Below are 17506 nucleotides of genomic sequence, written 5' to 3' on the forward strand. Positions count from 1 at the left end.
CTAAATCCTCCTACATGTTTTAAACAGCTGTTAGAATATGATCACATGGTTGCATTTCAGATCTATAAATTCTGAGATTTTCAAAATCCAAAATTATTCCCTTAGGCCAAATGGCAATGCAAAATTGTCAATGCAATCCTGCATAATGTAGAATAATTTTTCTTCTGTATAGCTCCTTTTATAAAAATGGGCAACCATACACACACACAAAAGACATAAATTTAGTCCATCTGAAAAAGCACTCCAGCTCCCTAATTCCACTTTTGAAGGAAAAGGCAGAGGCAAATTTACATCATCCCAGAAAACTGAATAAATGGCTTTATTTGGTATCTTCAGGAAGCTTCCCCTTCCGTAGGAGATGTAGGTGTTGTAGGAGAGACTGTAACTGGTTTTCGTGTAATTCTGTCTAGTTCTGCATGAACATCTAGGACAGGCTTCTGACCTACATTGAAGGAAAGAAAAGAAACAAGATTTAGATATAAGTCAAAGTACGCTTTTCACTAACGTCTCTTCATTTAAAAATTGTTAATGTGCCAGGTGTGGGGGCACATTCCTGTAGTCCCAGCTACTCAGGTGGCTAAAGTGGGAAGATCACTTGGAGCTCAAGACCACCTGGGCAACATAGCAAAAGTCCATCTCTAAATTAATTAATTAATTTTTAAAAAAGCTGCAAGGAAAGACACCAAAATAGGAAGAGTGGACAGGGCATGGTGGCTAGCACTTGTAATTCAAGCTACTTGGGAGGCTGAGATAGGAGGATTGCTTGAGGCCAGAAGTTCAAGACCAGCCCAAGCAACATAGTGAGATCTCGTTTCCAAAAAAAAAAAAAAAAAAAGTGGTTACACACTTGTAGTCCCAGCTACTCAGGAAGCTAAGGTAGGAAGATTGCTTGAGCCAAGGGGTTTTTAAGGTTTCAGTGAGCTATCATCCCACCACTGCATTCCAGCCTGAGAGACAGAGCAAGACCCCATCTCTTTAAAAAAAAAAAAAAAAAAGGAACAGCAGTGGTGGTTGCTTTTGGGGAAAAAAAATGCTAACATTTTCACCAACTTTAGCATATTATGTTACATAAACACCCTTAATTTAAAAATAAATTCCCTCATTTTAAATTGTGGGATTAGTTACCAAATGGAGGTAAAACTGGCACCTATCATTTAATGCCATAAGGGCATTTTTAAGAAAAGATATAGGACAAGAATGGTAAAATAGAAAATACCAACAAAATTTCAGAATCTGGAAAGAAAATGAATGGTAACAATAGATGGACAATAACAAATGTAGTGAGGATATAGATAAACTGGAACCCTCATAACCTGCTGAGGGAAATGTAAAATGGTACAGCATTTTGGAAAATATTTTGGCAGTTTTTCAAAAACTTAAGTTACCACGTGACCCAGTAACTGCACTCTTAGGTATTTGCCTAGGAGAATTAAAAACCTGTGTCCAGGCCGGGCGCGGTGGCTCACGCCTGTAATCCTAGCACTCTGGGAGGCCGAGGTGGGCGGATCGTTTGAGCTCAGGAGTTCGAGACCAGCCTGAGCAAGAGCGAGACCCCACCTCTACTAAAAATAGAAAGAAATTATATGGACAGCTAAAAATATATATAGAAAAAATTAGCCGGGCATGGTGGCGCATGCCTGTAGTCCCAGCTACTCGGGAGGCTGAGACAGGAGGATCTCTTGAGCTCAGGAGTTTGAGGTTGCTGTGAGCTAGGCTGACGCCACGGCACTCACTCTAGCCTGGGCAACAGAGTGAGACTCTGTATCAAAAAAAAAAAAAAAAAAAAAAACCTGTGTCCACACAAAAATGATTTTGACAGCAACATTATTCATGATAGTCAAAAAGTGGTAACAACTCAAATGTCCACTAACCAATGAATGGATAAACAATATGTGGCATATCTATACAACAAAATATTATTCAGCAATAAAAAGAAATGAAATATTGATACATCCTACAACATGGATGAACCTCAAAAACATTTTGTTAAAGACATACATTGTATGATTCTATTTATACAAAATGTCCAGAAAGGCAAATCCATAAAGACAGAAAGTAGATTAATCGTTGCCTAAACTGTAGGGGAATAGAAAGGAAAAGGGTTCAAGGTTTCCTTTTGGGGAGATATAAATGTTCTAAAATTAGATTATAGTGATGGTCTGTATAACTCCATAAAGATATTAAAACCACTGACTTAAACACTTTAAATGGTATGTAAATTATATCTCAAAGCTGTTTTTTAAGAAAAGTAACTTGCTCCAGGTAATTGTACCTGACTTTTTGGCAGACGGTGGTAAACCACTGCTTCCACCTCCAGCCCCGCCTCCAGGGCTACCACCACCAACACCAGGGCCTCCTGGAGAGCCAGTCTTTTTACTCAACAAGCTGTTGAAGAAATTTGCCAGGACGCCTTCACTTGTAGCTCCAGCTATAAAAAAAAAAACAAAAAAACTTTTACTCAAAACATTAGGTTTTTCCATAAATTATTATATTAATCACATATAGAAAACAAATAAAATTTAAGAGCTATAAATTTCAAATTTAAGTCGTTTGATCTTTTGAGGCTAACTGTTCTTTTCATATATAAAACAAAACGAGTAAACTTTAAAAGTATAAGATTTATCTAAAAATTAGAATGTTATTTTTAAAAGGCCAAAAGCATTTTAAACAAAAAGATGTTAGATGCTAATGTATCTCTCCCCTCTGAAAGGGGTTCTTCAAAAATAGAACTGTTGATATAGCAACAAGCTGAATGGGAAAAAAAAAATAATAAAAAATTTAAAAAAAATAGAACTGTTGAGAAATACTTGCCTGAAGCATTACAGTAAGTTACCTAATCCTACATGAAAACCAGTAAAAGTTCTGAGAGACAAATGGGCAAAGGATAGCAATAAACAATTCACAAAAGCGGAAAATAGAAGAGAAATATTATGGGAAAAGTCCTTCTTAGTATTTAAAGAATGCTAATTAGGTTGTGGTAAAATTTCAGCACACAATGTGGATAACATGTAAAGTTGAACAATTTATTTGAAAAAGCATTATTAAAAGCCATAAAAATATACAAACTCTTTGACCCACTAATCCCACCATGGCAATTATTCCTGCAGAAATAACTATTACGCATACAGTTTTGTCATGTTAATTGCAAGTTACCTATTACAGTATAAATATGAATTTCTTCAATGATCTACCATAGGACAATGATTAAATATAACAAAACTTTCATCATGGAAATGATACATTAAGCATACATTGTAACATGGTTTACAATATGATCAACTATGAGATTATGTCTCTAGAGACAAAGCTTAGAAGGTATTATACAAAAATGAAAATAGTAATGGTAAAAGGTAGAATTCTAGGTAGATTTCTCTCCATTGTAAAACAAATGTACTGTGCTGTTTTCTTGGGGTGGGCAGAATGAGAAGGAGAGGGAGGGAGGTACCTTTCATGTTTGGATCAATTTTTTTTGACCCAGCAGGAATAGGTGAAACACTAGCAACATTGGATGACACAGATCTGTTTGGTGTTCGAGGGGAGCCTCCTGGGACTCTTGGTGAGGCATCCTATGTAAAAATCGAAAAACCACAATTATAAAAACACTAAACTTTTACCATCACAAAAGTTATTGTTATGAAAAAAAATTACTTTACAATTATCCCCCATCTAATTTTACTGGTACTTTTACACTGCAAGCCACTGACAAAATTGTTAGTAATCCTGTCTTCATTATTAGAAAAAATCAGAAGCCCAGCCCATCATATTTTTTTTTTTCTTTTTTTTTTTTTTGAGACAGGGTCTCACTTCCTCGCTGGGGCTAGAGTGCAGTGGCATCATCAAAGCACACTGCAACCTCAAACTTCTGGGTTCAAGGGCTCACGTGATCCTCCTGCCACAGCCTCCCAAGTAGCTGGGACTACAGGCTGCACACCACCATGCCCAGCTAATTTTTCTGTATTTTGTACAGATGAGGTTAGGCTCTTGTTCAGGCTGGTCTCGAACTCCTGACCTCAAGCAATTCCCCTGCCTCAGCTTCTCAAAGTGCTAGGATCACAGGCACAAGCCACTGTGCCTGGCCCCCATCATACTTTAGAATACTAATTTTTCTTTTTGTTTCCAACTCCAACTATAAGAATATTAATTTTTCTTTCAATAGCTGGGTACAGTGGCATGCACCTATAGTCCCAGGTACTCGGGAAGCTGAGGTGCAATGATCACTTGAGTCTAGGAGTTTGAGGAAGCAATGCACTATGAAATGTGAACAGTCACGGCACTCTCACTGGGCAACATAGTGAGAACTCATCTCTTAAAAACATACAAATAAATTTTTAAAAAATGAATACTAATTTTTCCTTTAATGGAAAAGGAAGAACTTATTGAATAATGAGGTATAGTTATGAGTATAAGCTTGGGAGTCAGATTTGGGTTCCAATCTGGATGTGTGTCCTACTAGCTGTATAACCTCAGGCAAGCCACAACATCCTCGCTAAAGCCTTCATTTCTCCCCATCTGCAAAATGGGGCTAAGAAGAGTACCTGTCTCATACTGTTATTGTGAGGCTATGTAAAATGACACACATAAATGACTCAGTACAGTCACCAATACACAAAAAACACTGCAAAACAGATCTTTATATGATATAAATATTCTAAAAGAAAGTGAAGCTTCTTTTAAAATCGCACAAATTCCAGAAGCATTCTGAATTCAAGTTTATATCAAAGCACACCCATATGAGAGATATATATGATTTTTTAAAAAGAACAGTATATACTGCATTTTAATAATTTTATCAAAATCTGTAATACTGACCACAGGCCTTCCAGCTGCAGTTGGTGGTTGCTTTGCTAAAAGGGACTGAGAAGAAACAAAAGAATCCCAGTTTAGACATTCGCAGCATGTATTATTGTATTTTTAAAGAAAATATATACAAGAACAGGTTACCCATTAACCATACTAAATCTGTTTCTGATGTAATTTCATACCTGAAGCTTCATAAGAAACACTTGGTCATCTTCTGCCATAATTTCCTTCTCATGCACAAACTGAAATGAGCAATATGTAAGTGAGCAAGTTTAATATATTACGCCAATACTCTTGATAACTTACTCTCTAGGTTAGACTAATTAAAAAACAATTCATGAATATAAACATTACCTATATTTATATTTACATGAGTGAACTGCCCTACCCAAGCCCTATAGCAGAGCTGTCCATTACTACCTACAATGATGTAATTGTTCTGTATCTGTACTGTTAAATATGGTAGCCACTAGCCACCAGTGGCTATTGAAATGTGGCTACTGTGACAGAGCAACTGATATTTAAATTTATTTTAATTTACTTTACATTTAAAAGCTGCAGGTGGCCAGTGGCTACTCTATTGAACATCCCAACTCTAGAGCCATGGGCATATTAATCATGTTAACAAAATTTGCTCAACAACAGGCTGGTGTTTTAAAAGGGCCAGTAATATCTCAGTTGAGTGAAATGAAACTTGTTCCTGGTTTCCCTGAAATAAGAATATAATGGCTCTTCTATCACCTGAATAATTAGGAAAAGGAATTGCAAGTTTCCTGCTTCTACTCTTGCTATACCACACACACTGAGTCTATGTTCTTCCCAGGAGCCAGAGTGATCCGTCAGATTACATCATTCCTCTGCTCAAACTCTCCAATTACCTTCCATCTAACTCAGAATGAAATCCAAAGTTCTTACGGCAGCCTTAACGGTCCCACAATAATTGAACTCTGCCTCTCATCTCCTACCACTCTGGCCCTCTGCACAGCTCTTTCCAGCCTCTCTGCCTTCTTCACATGTTCCTGTCTCAGGGTGTGTGCACTTTCAGTTCCCTGGTCTTCAACATTCTCCCCTCTTATCAGAGACCTTCCCTCCACCTAAAACAGAATTCCTCCAGGCTCAGTCCTCTCACTCACTCTCTCCACATCCTGCTTTACTTCCACAGCACTTATCACCACTTGGCAGATGGTCTCTGTATTGCTTTATCATTTACATCACCCTCTTTCCTATTTAGCACCTAGCACCTAAACAGTGCTTGATAAATATTTATGGAATGAATAAAAGAAAAAGAAAACCTAAAGAAAGCATTTTGTTGGTAAAAAGAATGGGAAACATTTTTGCTGTTTTGTTTTTGTATGTGTAGTTCCTTTAACAGACAACCCAACCAAATACCACATCAATTGATTTTTCATTTGATCTTATTACTACTACTGTCCCACAAACAGAAGATGAATGCTTTATATTGTGAATGTTTGCATTCTTAAGACTCAATATATGTTAAATCAAAATTATTTTTTCCTGAAATACATGACCAAACTAAAAGCAAGCCAGTGAGAAGTATTACAGGTTGAGTGTCCCTTATCTGAAATGCTTGGGACCAGAAGTATTTTGGATTTCAGAATATTTGCATTATCCTTACCAGTTCAGCATTCCTAATCTGAATATCCAAAATCCAAAATGCTCCAATAAGCATCTCCTTTGAGCTCCGTGTCAAAAAGTTTCCGACTCTGGAGCATTTCAGATTTCAGATCAGGAATACTCAATCTGTATATGGAAATGTTCATTTTTATAGAACTTTTCAGAAACATCTATATATCTAACATAGAACATCATACACTGCTTAATACAAGTTAATAGTTATAGAATGACATGTTACAATCCAGACCAAAATTGACTATAGAAAACTGGAAGCTCTTGGATAGCTGTGTACTAAAGTGGATAACTAATATCTGTAGAGAAGAGCCAAGATCTGTCTCAATAGGTACAACTAAGAAAATTATTCCAGCAATGTTTTTGTGGCTTTTGGCCAAGATCTAGGTTAGCAATTTCACAGCTTCTACCCATTCAAACTGTTCAAGATCAACATACACACTCATGCCAATCCATGATTTCCAAAGCAGTAAATCAGAATATGGATTCTGTGCTAATACTTGCTAATACAGATATGCCAAAGGCTAAGATTCAGTAACTAAATAGTTGATTTATATTTTGCTAAAACAAATAATTATGTGAATTGTACATTAGAAAAAGCCAAATTACACTTAGAAACCACCTCTCCCCATAGAAAAGAGTATCCTTGCCTTTCTACCTACAATCTTAAAGTTGTGGAATTACCCTTCAGTTTAAAAGCCTACATACTGAAACTACTTAAAACTGTTACCTTTCGGACAGGAGGTTTAGTTATGATGTCTTCAAAATTATCTTCTGCTTTTAATGTTTGAAAATTTTCATGTAATATTCCTATTTTCTTATCATTATCCCACCCTGCTGGACTGGAAAAAAATGCACATGATGAATTCTGAAGCATTTATATAGCTATTTTTCATTTACCACATAATCATGTAAAAGGAACATTTTTATGACGTCAATTTGACCAATTAAGGAAAACTAATTAGCTTATTATAATGTGCAAGTTATGTTTTAGTAATTTCTACTTAAAATGATTATGAACATTCCTGATCTTAAAAAATGTCCATTACATTTTTTTCTTGGTGTGGGAAGTAATTATTACCTCCTAATTTTATTCAGGGAACTTTTCAAAAGCATGTCTAGATTACACATTGAGTCATTTATGTATCAAAATCAATTAAAGGCCGGGCGAGGTGGCTCACGCCTGTAATCCTAGCACTCTGGGAGGCCGAGGTGGGCGGATCGTTTGAGCTCAGGAGTTCGAGACCAGCCTGAGCAAGAGCGAGACCCCATCTCTACTAAAAATAGAAAGAAATTATATAGACAGCTAAACATATATAGAAAAAATTAGCCGGGCATGGTGGCGCATGCCTGTAGTCCCAGCTACTCGGGAGGCTGAGGCAGTAGGATCGCTTGAGCCCAGGAGTTTGAGGTTGCTGTGAGCTAGGCTGACGCCACGGCACTCACTCTAGCCTGGGCAACAGAGTGAGACTCTGTCTCAAAAAAAAAAAAAAAAAAAAAAATCAATTAAAGAATAAGTAGATACAATACACTAATATATGCACCCATTAGACAGTTTAGCTATAATGGCAAAGGCCTTTCAAAAAAGGGCTCAGGCCAGCAGTAAATCTCATAGGCAATGATAAATAGATCAAGGTGGGTAATAAATACAACAGTCTAGGAACAGATTCTCATCTGTTTATCATGGAAAGGTTTACTGGTCCCATCTCAAAACTGAAAATGATGATTAATCAAACAGCAACAATACATAACAAAATAATATATTTAAGAGTATACTTACATAAATACTGCATCCTTTTCCACAACAACAGCAGGAATCTTATAGGGAAATCCATATAGTTTCTGAACAATGTATTTATATACTAAGTCTATATTTTTGTTTTCTTTTACTGAAGTGTAAATAAGTGCTGCACCATCTGAATAATATCATTAAAGAAAATTTTGGGCAAATTCCATGAACAGGTACCATAAAATTCTGTGTTCTCAGTTTATCATTTACATCTATATATATATGTTTCAAAAATAACTTCCAAAGGTGTATTATACAGTAAATAAGAATTTCTAAAGTATATTCATGGGCTAAAGTATAAATAAAAAAATCTCTGCATAATCAGTTGAATTTAGGAGGGTAGAGGTCTCCTTAACCAAGAGTAAATTTAGTAATACTAACACCACTACTACCTCTATATTTCAAGCACATGAAAAGACAATTTTTTTGTTTTTGTTTTTAACCTTCCTGAACTTCATGAAGGTGGAAATTTTATCAACAACTGCTTTGTTTGTACCTTTTCAACAAAAATAATTTGCACTACTTTCTCTTGTTGTTTTTACTAATCTCAGGAATTTTTTTTTACCAATCCTAGGAATTAAGACTTCATAGACAAAGCTTAGGAGACTTACTGAAGAGGGCACAAAAGACCCATTATTGAGAGGTGAGCCAGATAGTATCATCAGGAGGCTTTCAGGCATGACTCAAGGCAAAAGTAGATTTCATTACCAAAACTTGAAATAACACAAGAGGATGTATTAACTGAAGCAGTTTCTAACTTTCACCTTTTATCCAAAAGACATGGTGGATCAAAAGAGCAAGAGGCCTGTAGAAGGGGCAATGTGACTACTGACAGATGATGTGTTCAGAGTGTCCATTAGAAATTCTATGATCACCCCTTAGGACTGTGCTCTAGCACTGACCATTGTGTCCCCAAGAGAGATGGTGACTTAGGCTAAGAAGAAATGCTGGGAGAATGTCTAACTGCTTGACTGGAATACTCATATTTTCTAGGCCATGGCCCGAGGCTTATAAATCTAAAAGTAATATTGCTAAATATAACTTAATTTGGTATGAAACTTTACTTGGTAGAAACAATCTTAAATGTTTAATTGTGTGAACTTTGCATTAATGATCTTCTCCACAATAAGAATCAATTTATGATCACTTAGAAGATTTCTATAACTAAAAGATTTGCATTGCAATTAAATATATATATATTTTTTGGTAGAAATGGGATCTTGCTGTCACCCAGGCTGGACTGCAATGTCATGGTCACAGCTCACTGCAGCCTTCAATTCCTGGGCTCAAGCGATCCTCCCACGTAGCTGGCTATAGGTGCACACCACCATACCTACCTAATCTTTTTTATTTTTTGTAGAGACAGGGTCTCACTATGGTGCCTAAGATGGTCTCGAACTCCTGGGCTCAAGCTACCCTCTTGCTTCAGCCTCCCAAAGTGCTGGGATTAGGCATGAGCCACCATGCCCGGCCTTAACAACTTTTACATAAAGATGATTTTAAACTGTCACCTCACTCATGGATAAACACATACCTCATCTTCAAATAACAGCTCACATTTTGTATGCTTTTAAAATAAACTGGCTATAAAGGTCTCTATTTTAGTGGACAGCTTCCTTCCTGATTACATCTCTATATTTACATTTAAGAACAGCATTAAATAAATGTTTAAAGAAACTGTTCTTAAATTTTCTAATCTTCAAAGATAACAAAAAAAGGGCTATAGACAACTACTTCAATTGAAAACAAACACTTTTTGTTTTCTTTTTCTTTTTAGGGGGCGGTTTTCCAGTTTCTGGAAAACTTGCTAGACAAATGCTAAAAGAGATGTAACACTTTTGTTTTCTTTTTAAAGACACTATGTAGACAAGTGCCCTTTAAGCCAACCCTTAACTTAGGTGACATGAGGAGAGAAAGGCCCACAAAAAGGAGAAAGAACTGAAGGAAAAGAGGGAAAGGGAAATTAGCAATAACCTTATTCAGCTAGGGTTCCTGTAAGTGGGTTTTTAAATTAAATGACCACTAGTGAGAATAATTTGTAAATTGCAGACACTAAAAACATGTGTGTGTTACTTACTACTATCTACTCCTAATATCATTTCATTACCTTTCAGACTCAAAAAACTTTGTATGGAGAATGTAATTGCAAAGTATTTGATCCAAGAGGGCAGGTGTACTTAAAGTGTAAGTTTTCAACTGTAAATTCTTTTAAAAGCATTCACTTACAATCTTCATTTTCTCTCTCTTTTAGTTGTACATATTGTTCACTGTCTCACCTAATCCTTACAATCTAGATTAGACAAGAAGGTTTTCCAACCCTGTGATCATCAAAATAACCCATGTAAGCTTTTGTTTTTTAACTCTTTTTTTTCCCCCCCCCTAAATGTCAGAGTTCTCGGTCGGACTTGAAAACACTTTTAAATAAGTCCTTGGCAACCACCAAATTATTCTTGGTGATCTTGATATCCTGCTGGTGTAAGCTTTTTTTTTTTTTGACAGAGTCTCGCTCTGTTGCCCAGGCTAGAGTGAGTGCCATGGCGTCAGCCTAGCTCACAGCAACCTCAAACTCCTGGGCTTAAGCGATCCCACTGCCTCAGCCTCCCGAGTAGCTGGGACTACAGGCATGCGCCACCATGCCCGGCTAATTTTTTCTATATATATTTTTAGTTGGCCTAGTGTAAGCTTTTTAAAGTACAGATTTTACAGCCTCGCCTTGGAATGTTCCAATCCAATAGATATTAGATAGGCACAGCCAGATTCTGAAACCACCATGTTAGTCTATACACAGAGAAGACGATAACATACTAAAAAAATTAAAAACAAAAATACACAAGACTAAAGATTTATCTTTACCTATAACTTACCACCAATATATGAATACAGTTTATTAATCAGATATGTTCAAGTCAACCCATTAGAATTATCCACGTACAATCAATAATTATTTTTCTTAAGCCTAGTACTTAAACACCGAAAATCAATGTTACGTATTTCAATGCTTGTTTTAATCTCAAAATATCCAGATACAAATGATTTGGGTATTAAAATGGAATTTCCAAATAGAGGCAGAAGGAAAAATGTTTACAGAATAAGCCCATCAGTTTAATTCTTTTACTTTAAAAAAACAAATAAAAACAGGTAAGGCACATTGCATCAATAAATATGTTAAAAGGATACACTGTAAACAAAACTTCCGGATATGTGACTGAATAAAATCAAAATGTTCATCCCTGTAGTCATGTTCTTTCTCCAAAACACTAATGGCATCACACTGTTGAATTAAAATAATACAACATTAACTTTAAAAAATCAGAACTAAATATAATAATTCAAACTTCAATTTTAGATGGAAGAACATCACAAAACCACCACCCTGATATAGTGAGTAAGCAATAGGACTCAGAATATCAACTACTCTAGAGACTTTTAAAGTAATGAATAATTTTAATTTCTTTAGAAAAAGTATTGACTTCTACATTATATTTAATCTGGCCAGAACACCACAGAGAAAGTTTTAGTACAGAAAGGAATAAGGAATAACAAGCCAAGCTTATCCTCAAGTGGTCATACTTGCTCATACAACTTCTTATATTCTAGGAAAAAGATCTAAAATATTCTAGGCTGGGCGCGGTGGCTCATGCCTGTAATCCTAGCACTCTGGGAGGCCAAGGCGGGCAGATCCTTTGAGCTCAGGAATTCGAGACCAGCCTGAGCAAGAGCGAGACCCCGTCTCTACTAAAATAGAAAGAAATTATCTGGCCAGCTAAAAATATATATAGAAAAAATTAGCCGGGCATGGTGGCGCATGCCTGTAGTCCCGGCTACTCGGGAGGCTGAGGCAGGAGGACTGCTTGAGCCCAGGAGTTTGAGGTTGCTGTGAGCTAGGCTGACGCCACAGCACTCTAGCCCAGGCAACAGAGTGAGGCTCTGTCTCAAAAATAAATAAATAAATAAATAAATAAATAAAATAAAATGTATTCTAGTTCTATAAAACACTTCTGTATATGCAAGGAGTCTCTACTTATTCCAATTGATCTTCATTTCTTCTCTGGTGCTTTTATTCACTCCTACTACAACCTCACCAATCACAAAATAAGGGAATCACAGGTGATTTTTGAAATGCCACCTGTACAATCAATGAAACAATTCTGAATTCTGCTTGCTACAGGAAAATGTTATGGAAAATACAAAGAAGGCATGTTCAAACATTGTGACATTCAAATAAACACCAAAACTGTTCCAAATTAAAGGTGTGATACATAAAAATAAACAAACATTTCATAATCTTCATTATACCTAATATTAGTTTGGGGTTAAATCTGGTATGTAATTTTTTTTTGCTGCATGGATATATATATAATAGAACAGAGGCTCCTTATATAATTATGATGAACACTTGATTTGTCCATTTTACATAATACTGAGAGTGATATTTCAAATGATTAAAAATTATTATACTGTTGACTTAATGGTACTTTTGATGAAGTATAGTTTAGTAAAGAGATTTTAACTGAAATCAGAGAATCTGGACTTAAGGCAAGAAACTTAGTTTTTCTGAATCTCCGTTTCCAGAGTCTTTCAACTGATGGAATTGAACCGCCATACTTCCTCTATTAGGAGACACACATTCTCCCATGTGTGTCTTAACTATTCTCTCTTAACTATTCCATGACTTAACAACAGTAAAAACATACTACTTAGGACCAAGTGAGGAGAAAAAGAACTTGTATCTATGAATTATTTTTAAAGGAAATTTGATTTTATTATAAAATGTACACAGTGAAAGAACTAAGTTAACAGAATTTTGATGGTATCGATCCTATCAGAACCCCTTTAATAAATAAATAAGAAATCCTTGATAACTGCACATCAACTTTACACAATGAATGCTGGGAAGTGTTTTAACACATTGACTGCCACCCTAGGAAAAAAAATTTTTCCTTGGGGCCATGGTGCTTTATTATGAAAATAGAATAAAAACTTTGAAAACAAAGTGATTCTTTCTAATTTAATGAAAAATTTATTTTCGATTGTTTTGTATGTATGAGTTATATGCAATGCTATCCACATTTTTAGAATTAAATTGTCAATATTAACTGTAACAATAAGACATCAACAAGATTTTCACAAACTGCAGGGTTTTGCTTCATGAGGCCCCAGGCTTAAGTCTACCCTGTGTTAAATACAACTCACATGTCAGTTAGTGTTAAAAAGTCTATTCAATTTTAAGTACATAATCTGGTATTAAGAAATTAATATATCAAAATTTAATGTTGAAAAATATTTCATTTCATAAAAATTAATAAACTATCATTTTACCTGTAATTATTTCTACTGAACTGATGGTACAATGAAGTTTAATTGGATATGAAAATGAAATTCAACCACAAACAGAATATTTGATATAACATTTTCCTTCGAGGAAGCATGATTAAGATCACAAAAGCAACATGTGAATATCATTTGATATTTTAAACTATTATTTCTATTTGTTAACAAAAATTATCTAGGAAAACTAACATGTTAACTCCAAAAAAACCTGGAAAACAAAACAGTTATTCTTCCTTGGTGAACATAAGTAGCAGAATATCTAAGAAGCAAACTAACCTTTGTGCAAACTACTAGTACTGGAATGCCCAAGTTATGTGTGAGCGTATCTGCACCCAGAGGTAAAACTACACTGTCATCTTTGTCTTCCTGTGATGTGGTATTTCTTCTCTGTGGAGAAGCTGGGAAGTCTTCTCCTGGTTCTACATATTCTTGGAAGTCTCTAATCACTGAAAATCAAAGTAAACACCGTTTAGAAATTGCTTTATTTCAGCAGGTAGCTTTTTCTGCCATAATCTAAATATATATTTTCTTGAGTTTATACTTAGTCCTGTGTAAAAGAAGGAAAAAGTTTGAGAAATTTATTTCAAACAATATTCAAACACTGGACCCACATTAATAATTATCAGGCAGAATCTAGATCTGGTTCAGTCTGTGCAAAATATTTTGGGCAAGTCACAATCTGTAATAGCTTTGTCTCTACCCTCTCTAATTCACAAAGGGCACTGAAGGAATAATAAATAATTTAAAAAAGGGCAAAAAAATCCCACAATTTAAAGATACTCCTAGAAAACTTTCTAACACTAAATTCCTTTCTCTAAACTCTTTACTCAGGTCTTTTTACCTAGGCTCAATCTTGGGCCATATTCATTCTGTAAAACTAGTACAACTTAATGAGAAAATGCTAATGCTGATAAATTTTTAGAAGTGATTTGCAACAATGTCAAAATCATCACTAAAAAAGAAAAAGCACATGCAACATACCAAAAGCATTAATAATGTTTATTGAGACTCAGTAAATACCCTTATAGGAATTCTCAAGGACACAATCAGGGATGCACACACACAGGGATTTACACCTAATAATATTTTTCATGTTTAAAAGCAAAACAACAAATCTGAAAACAAACTGTCCACAGCATAGGATTAAAATGGCATGTGAGGGAATATTATACAGAGCTATAAAATGTCAAGTATGGATATTTTATACATGCCCATGTGAATAGGACAGTTTCATGGGAATTATGAAAATGATGTGGATCATTTATATATTTGAAAAATATTTAATGCTGTAGGAAAATAACATTAAGAGAGAGAAAGAGAAAAAAACCAAAGTATGATTCTAGCTTAGAAATAAAAAAATACTGGGAAAAATACACCAAAGGATATTTTCAATTTTTAAAAACAAAGATGTATATTACTTAATTAGAAAAAGAGTTACTTATTTTTTAACAAAGTAATTATGAGCCAATTCCTCTTTGGATCATGAAGACTGACTCGTATGAAGGAAAATTATTCTAATTTTATACATGGAGTCAAGGAAGAGAGAATCCTGAAGAGTTGAGTGCAGTTCCTCCAGGAACACGGGGGCATGTAGTATCCTCAGCAGCTCTGGTGGCTACCACCCTCAAGACTAGAGACTGAAATCTAACATTGGCTGTCATATTTAATCATGCACCAGAATCACCCAGAGGGCTTGTTAAATCACAGATTACTGGCTCCACCCTCAAGAGTTTCTGATTCAGTAGTCTGGGTGGGGAGTGAAAATATGTATCTTTGACAAGTTCCCAGCTGTGCTGATTGATAATGACGCTGCTGGTCCAGGAACCACACATTAACAATCACTGCTTTAGTATAAATTTAGACCACAGGCAATGGCCAGCAGGGAAAAAAAATATAGAATAAAAGCATTTAGACATCTAATTTTTTTTTTCTTTTCCCTCTCCCTCCCCTAGACATCTTTTTCAATCATTTAGGACATACATTCTCTTAAGTTTTTACTGTTTCCTTACATATAAATTCCAGTAAGCTGTCAATTTCCCCCTGAAAGTTATTACCAGCTAACAACAAAGCATTTCATCTATGTGTTTTCTTAGGCAAAGTGTAATACTGGAAAATGAAGAGCTCTCAGTGAAATTAAGAAATGTCACTGGCTTACAACCTGTTATAAATGATCCACATCATTTTCATAATTCCCATGAAACTGTCCTATTCACATGGGCATGTATAAAATACACTGTGTACTTTGTAAATCATAAAACCAGCTTATCATCTTTATATTTATGTTGTTAACATCTTTTCAGGCATATTTCATTTTGACAAGATTGATAAGATTACTCTATTAATCAAGAAATGAAACTGCTGAAAATGAGCAGCTAAAGAAAGACTTAAGTTTTTTTCACCTTGAAAAACTGCTTTCCAAAATGAACACACACTGCCTCTTGGCAAGGAGAAAAGGTATCTCTACAAAAGCATTTACGCTTATGTATAGGTTTCTAATATGAAAGTATATTAAAACCTAGCGTGTCACTCAAACTGAATTTCAAAAACAATAGTCACATTAATGGTTCCTTCATTAAACATGATTCATAGTCAAAAATTCCTAGTAATTATTAAAGTCAGCCAAGACATTTTGTATGTGAAACCTATATCAATAATTTCTAGACTACTCACGCTTTTGTTCCATTTCTTTCATTTCTTCAGGAGGGATTTTCAATTTGTCAACATGTTCTCTAACAACACTTGCCCATTTCTGTAAAGAATCCAAAGCAGTCCAAGGCTTTGACATATCAACAACAAACATAACTAGAGTGTCCTTCAGGGAGATGGCATCCAGTGAAAATTTAAGGAGGCCTTTGTGATATAGGTCTCCATCTAAGATCCACACATTACATCTTGTTTGATCTACAACAGAAAAAGAAAGTTACCAAGGCAACAAGGTTAAGTCATTTCATCATCCAAGAAACAAAACTACCTGTTATTTTAGTTTGTCTCCACAGGAGATGTCTGGCTTTGACAAAGTTCAACTATTTAGGTCACATCTACCAATTTAGTAAGGGTCTAAAATGACTTGACTGCCAACAAAAGTAGCAGCACCCTCTAATTTATATTTCTTAATCTGAAACCAGAAACTAGACATGTTTATAATTTTACCCTAAGCAGAGAGAGCGCTGCATATGTAACATATTATACGCAAAAATGAGAGGCAAGGGATCTATACAAGAAAAAATGGCTCACCAAATGGAGAAAGCTGAAAAGATCACATTTTCATCAGAAAATGAAAAAGTGAAATGGGAGTCAGCAAAAATCACTAAGAGAGGATGAACTGAAAAACAGATTCTTTAAGGATGGCAAGAAGGCTAATGTCTGCACCCTAGAATACCCTAAGATGCTTAGAATATCACTGTATGAACTCCAATCGCAAATTAAAAGTATGCCTAAACATAACTATTTACCAACCAGCATGATATTGTAATAAAAGATGACACACCACGAAAAGTCAAAGACTAATGTGAGGAGCAGTGCACCTCAGAATAGACTTCAGGAAACTTATGTTACACATAAATGACACTCACCATCTCTGTCTTCATCATGCACATTTAAGTACAAATATTCCAATCCTCTTCCTTTCTTGTACTCCTCGATTCCCTGAATTTTTCTTATTAAGCTTGTTTTTCCAGCTCCATCTTCACCTAGAGACATATAAAAAAGGATATGTCTTTTAATTATAATATGGATTATTTAAGGATGCTTTCTGGTGCTAAGTGAAAAATCCAACTGGAACTAGCTTCAACCAAAAAGGTAATTTGATGGAAGATAACCAGGCAGTTATAGGATGGAAGATGAAGACTCCACCACTACCAGGATTCTCTCTCCCAGTATCACTGCTCCTCTTGTTAAGTCTTGTTCTATCCCATTACAGATTGCTTCCTCTGTGGGTAA

The 17506-nt window shown here is 35.3% G+C and overlaps 1 protein-coding gene and 1 non-coding gene across 5 annotated transcripts in view; both read right to left on the reverse strand.

The window, feature by feature from the left end:
* Positions 1-303: 303 nt before the first annotated feature.
* DYNC1LI1 (dynein cytoplasmic 1 light intermediate chain 1) overlaps positions 304-17506 on the reverse strand; it is a 34219-nt gene continuing 17016 nt past the window's right edge. Inside the window, exons 3-13 of one of the 4 annotated variants that reach the window (XM_069473357.1) lie at positions 17140-17256; positions 16238-16468; positions 13844-14013; positions 11414-11507; positions 8228-8363; positions 7178-7289; positions 4983-5042; positions 4810-4854; positions 3446-3566; positions 2273-2428; positions 304-442 (exon numbers count right to left, since the gene is read on the reverse strand). In XM_069473357.1, the coding sequence (XP_069329458.1) occupies positions 333-442; positions 2273-2428; positions 3446-3566; positions 4810-4854; positions 4983-5042; positions 7178-7289; positions 8228-8363; positions 11414-11507; positions 13844-14013; positions 16238-16468; positions 17140-17256 (1352 nt within the window). In that variant the 3' untranslated portion in view covers positions 304-332. The remainder of the gene's footprint in view (positions 443-2272; positions 2429-3445; positions 3567-4809; positions 4855-4982; positions 5043-7177; positions 7290-8227; positions 8364-11413; positions 11508-13843; positions 14014-16237; positions 16469-17139; positions 17257-17506) is intronic. The other 3 variants (XM_069473358.1, XM_069473359.1, XM_069473360.1) reach the window with 3 other exon arrangements.
* Positions 10016-10074, reverse strand: LOC138388935 (U7 small nuclear RNA). Its single transcript, XR_011234390.1, has one exon. It is a non-coding gene; the product is annotated as a U7 small nuclear RNA (small nuclear RNA).

This window comes from Eulemur rufifrons, chromosome 7 (genome assembly GCF_041146395.1).
Source record: "Eulemur rufifrons isolate Redbay chromosome 7, OSU_ERuf_1, whole genome shotgun sequence".
NCBI classification, from domain to species: domain Eukaryota; kingdom Metazoa; phylum Chordata; class Mammalia; order Primates; family Lemuridae; genus Eulemur; species Eulemur rufifrons.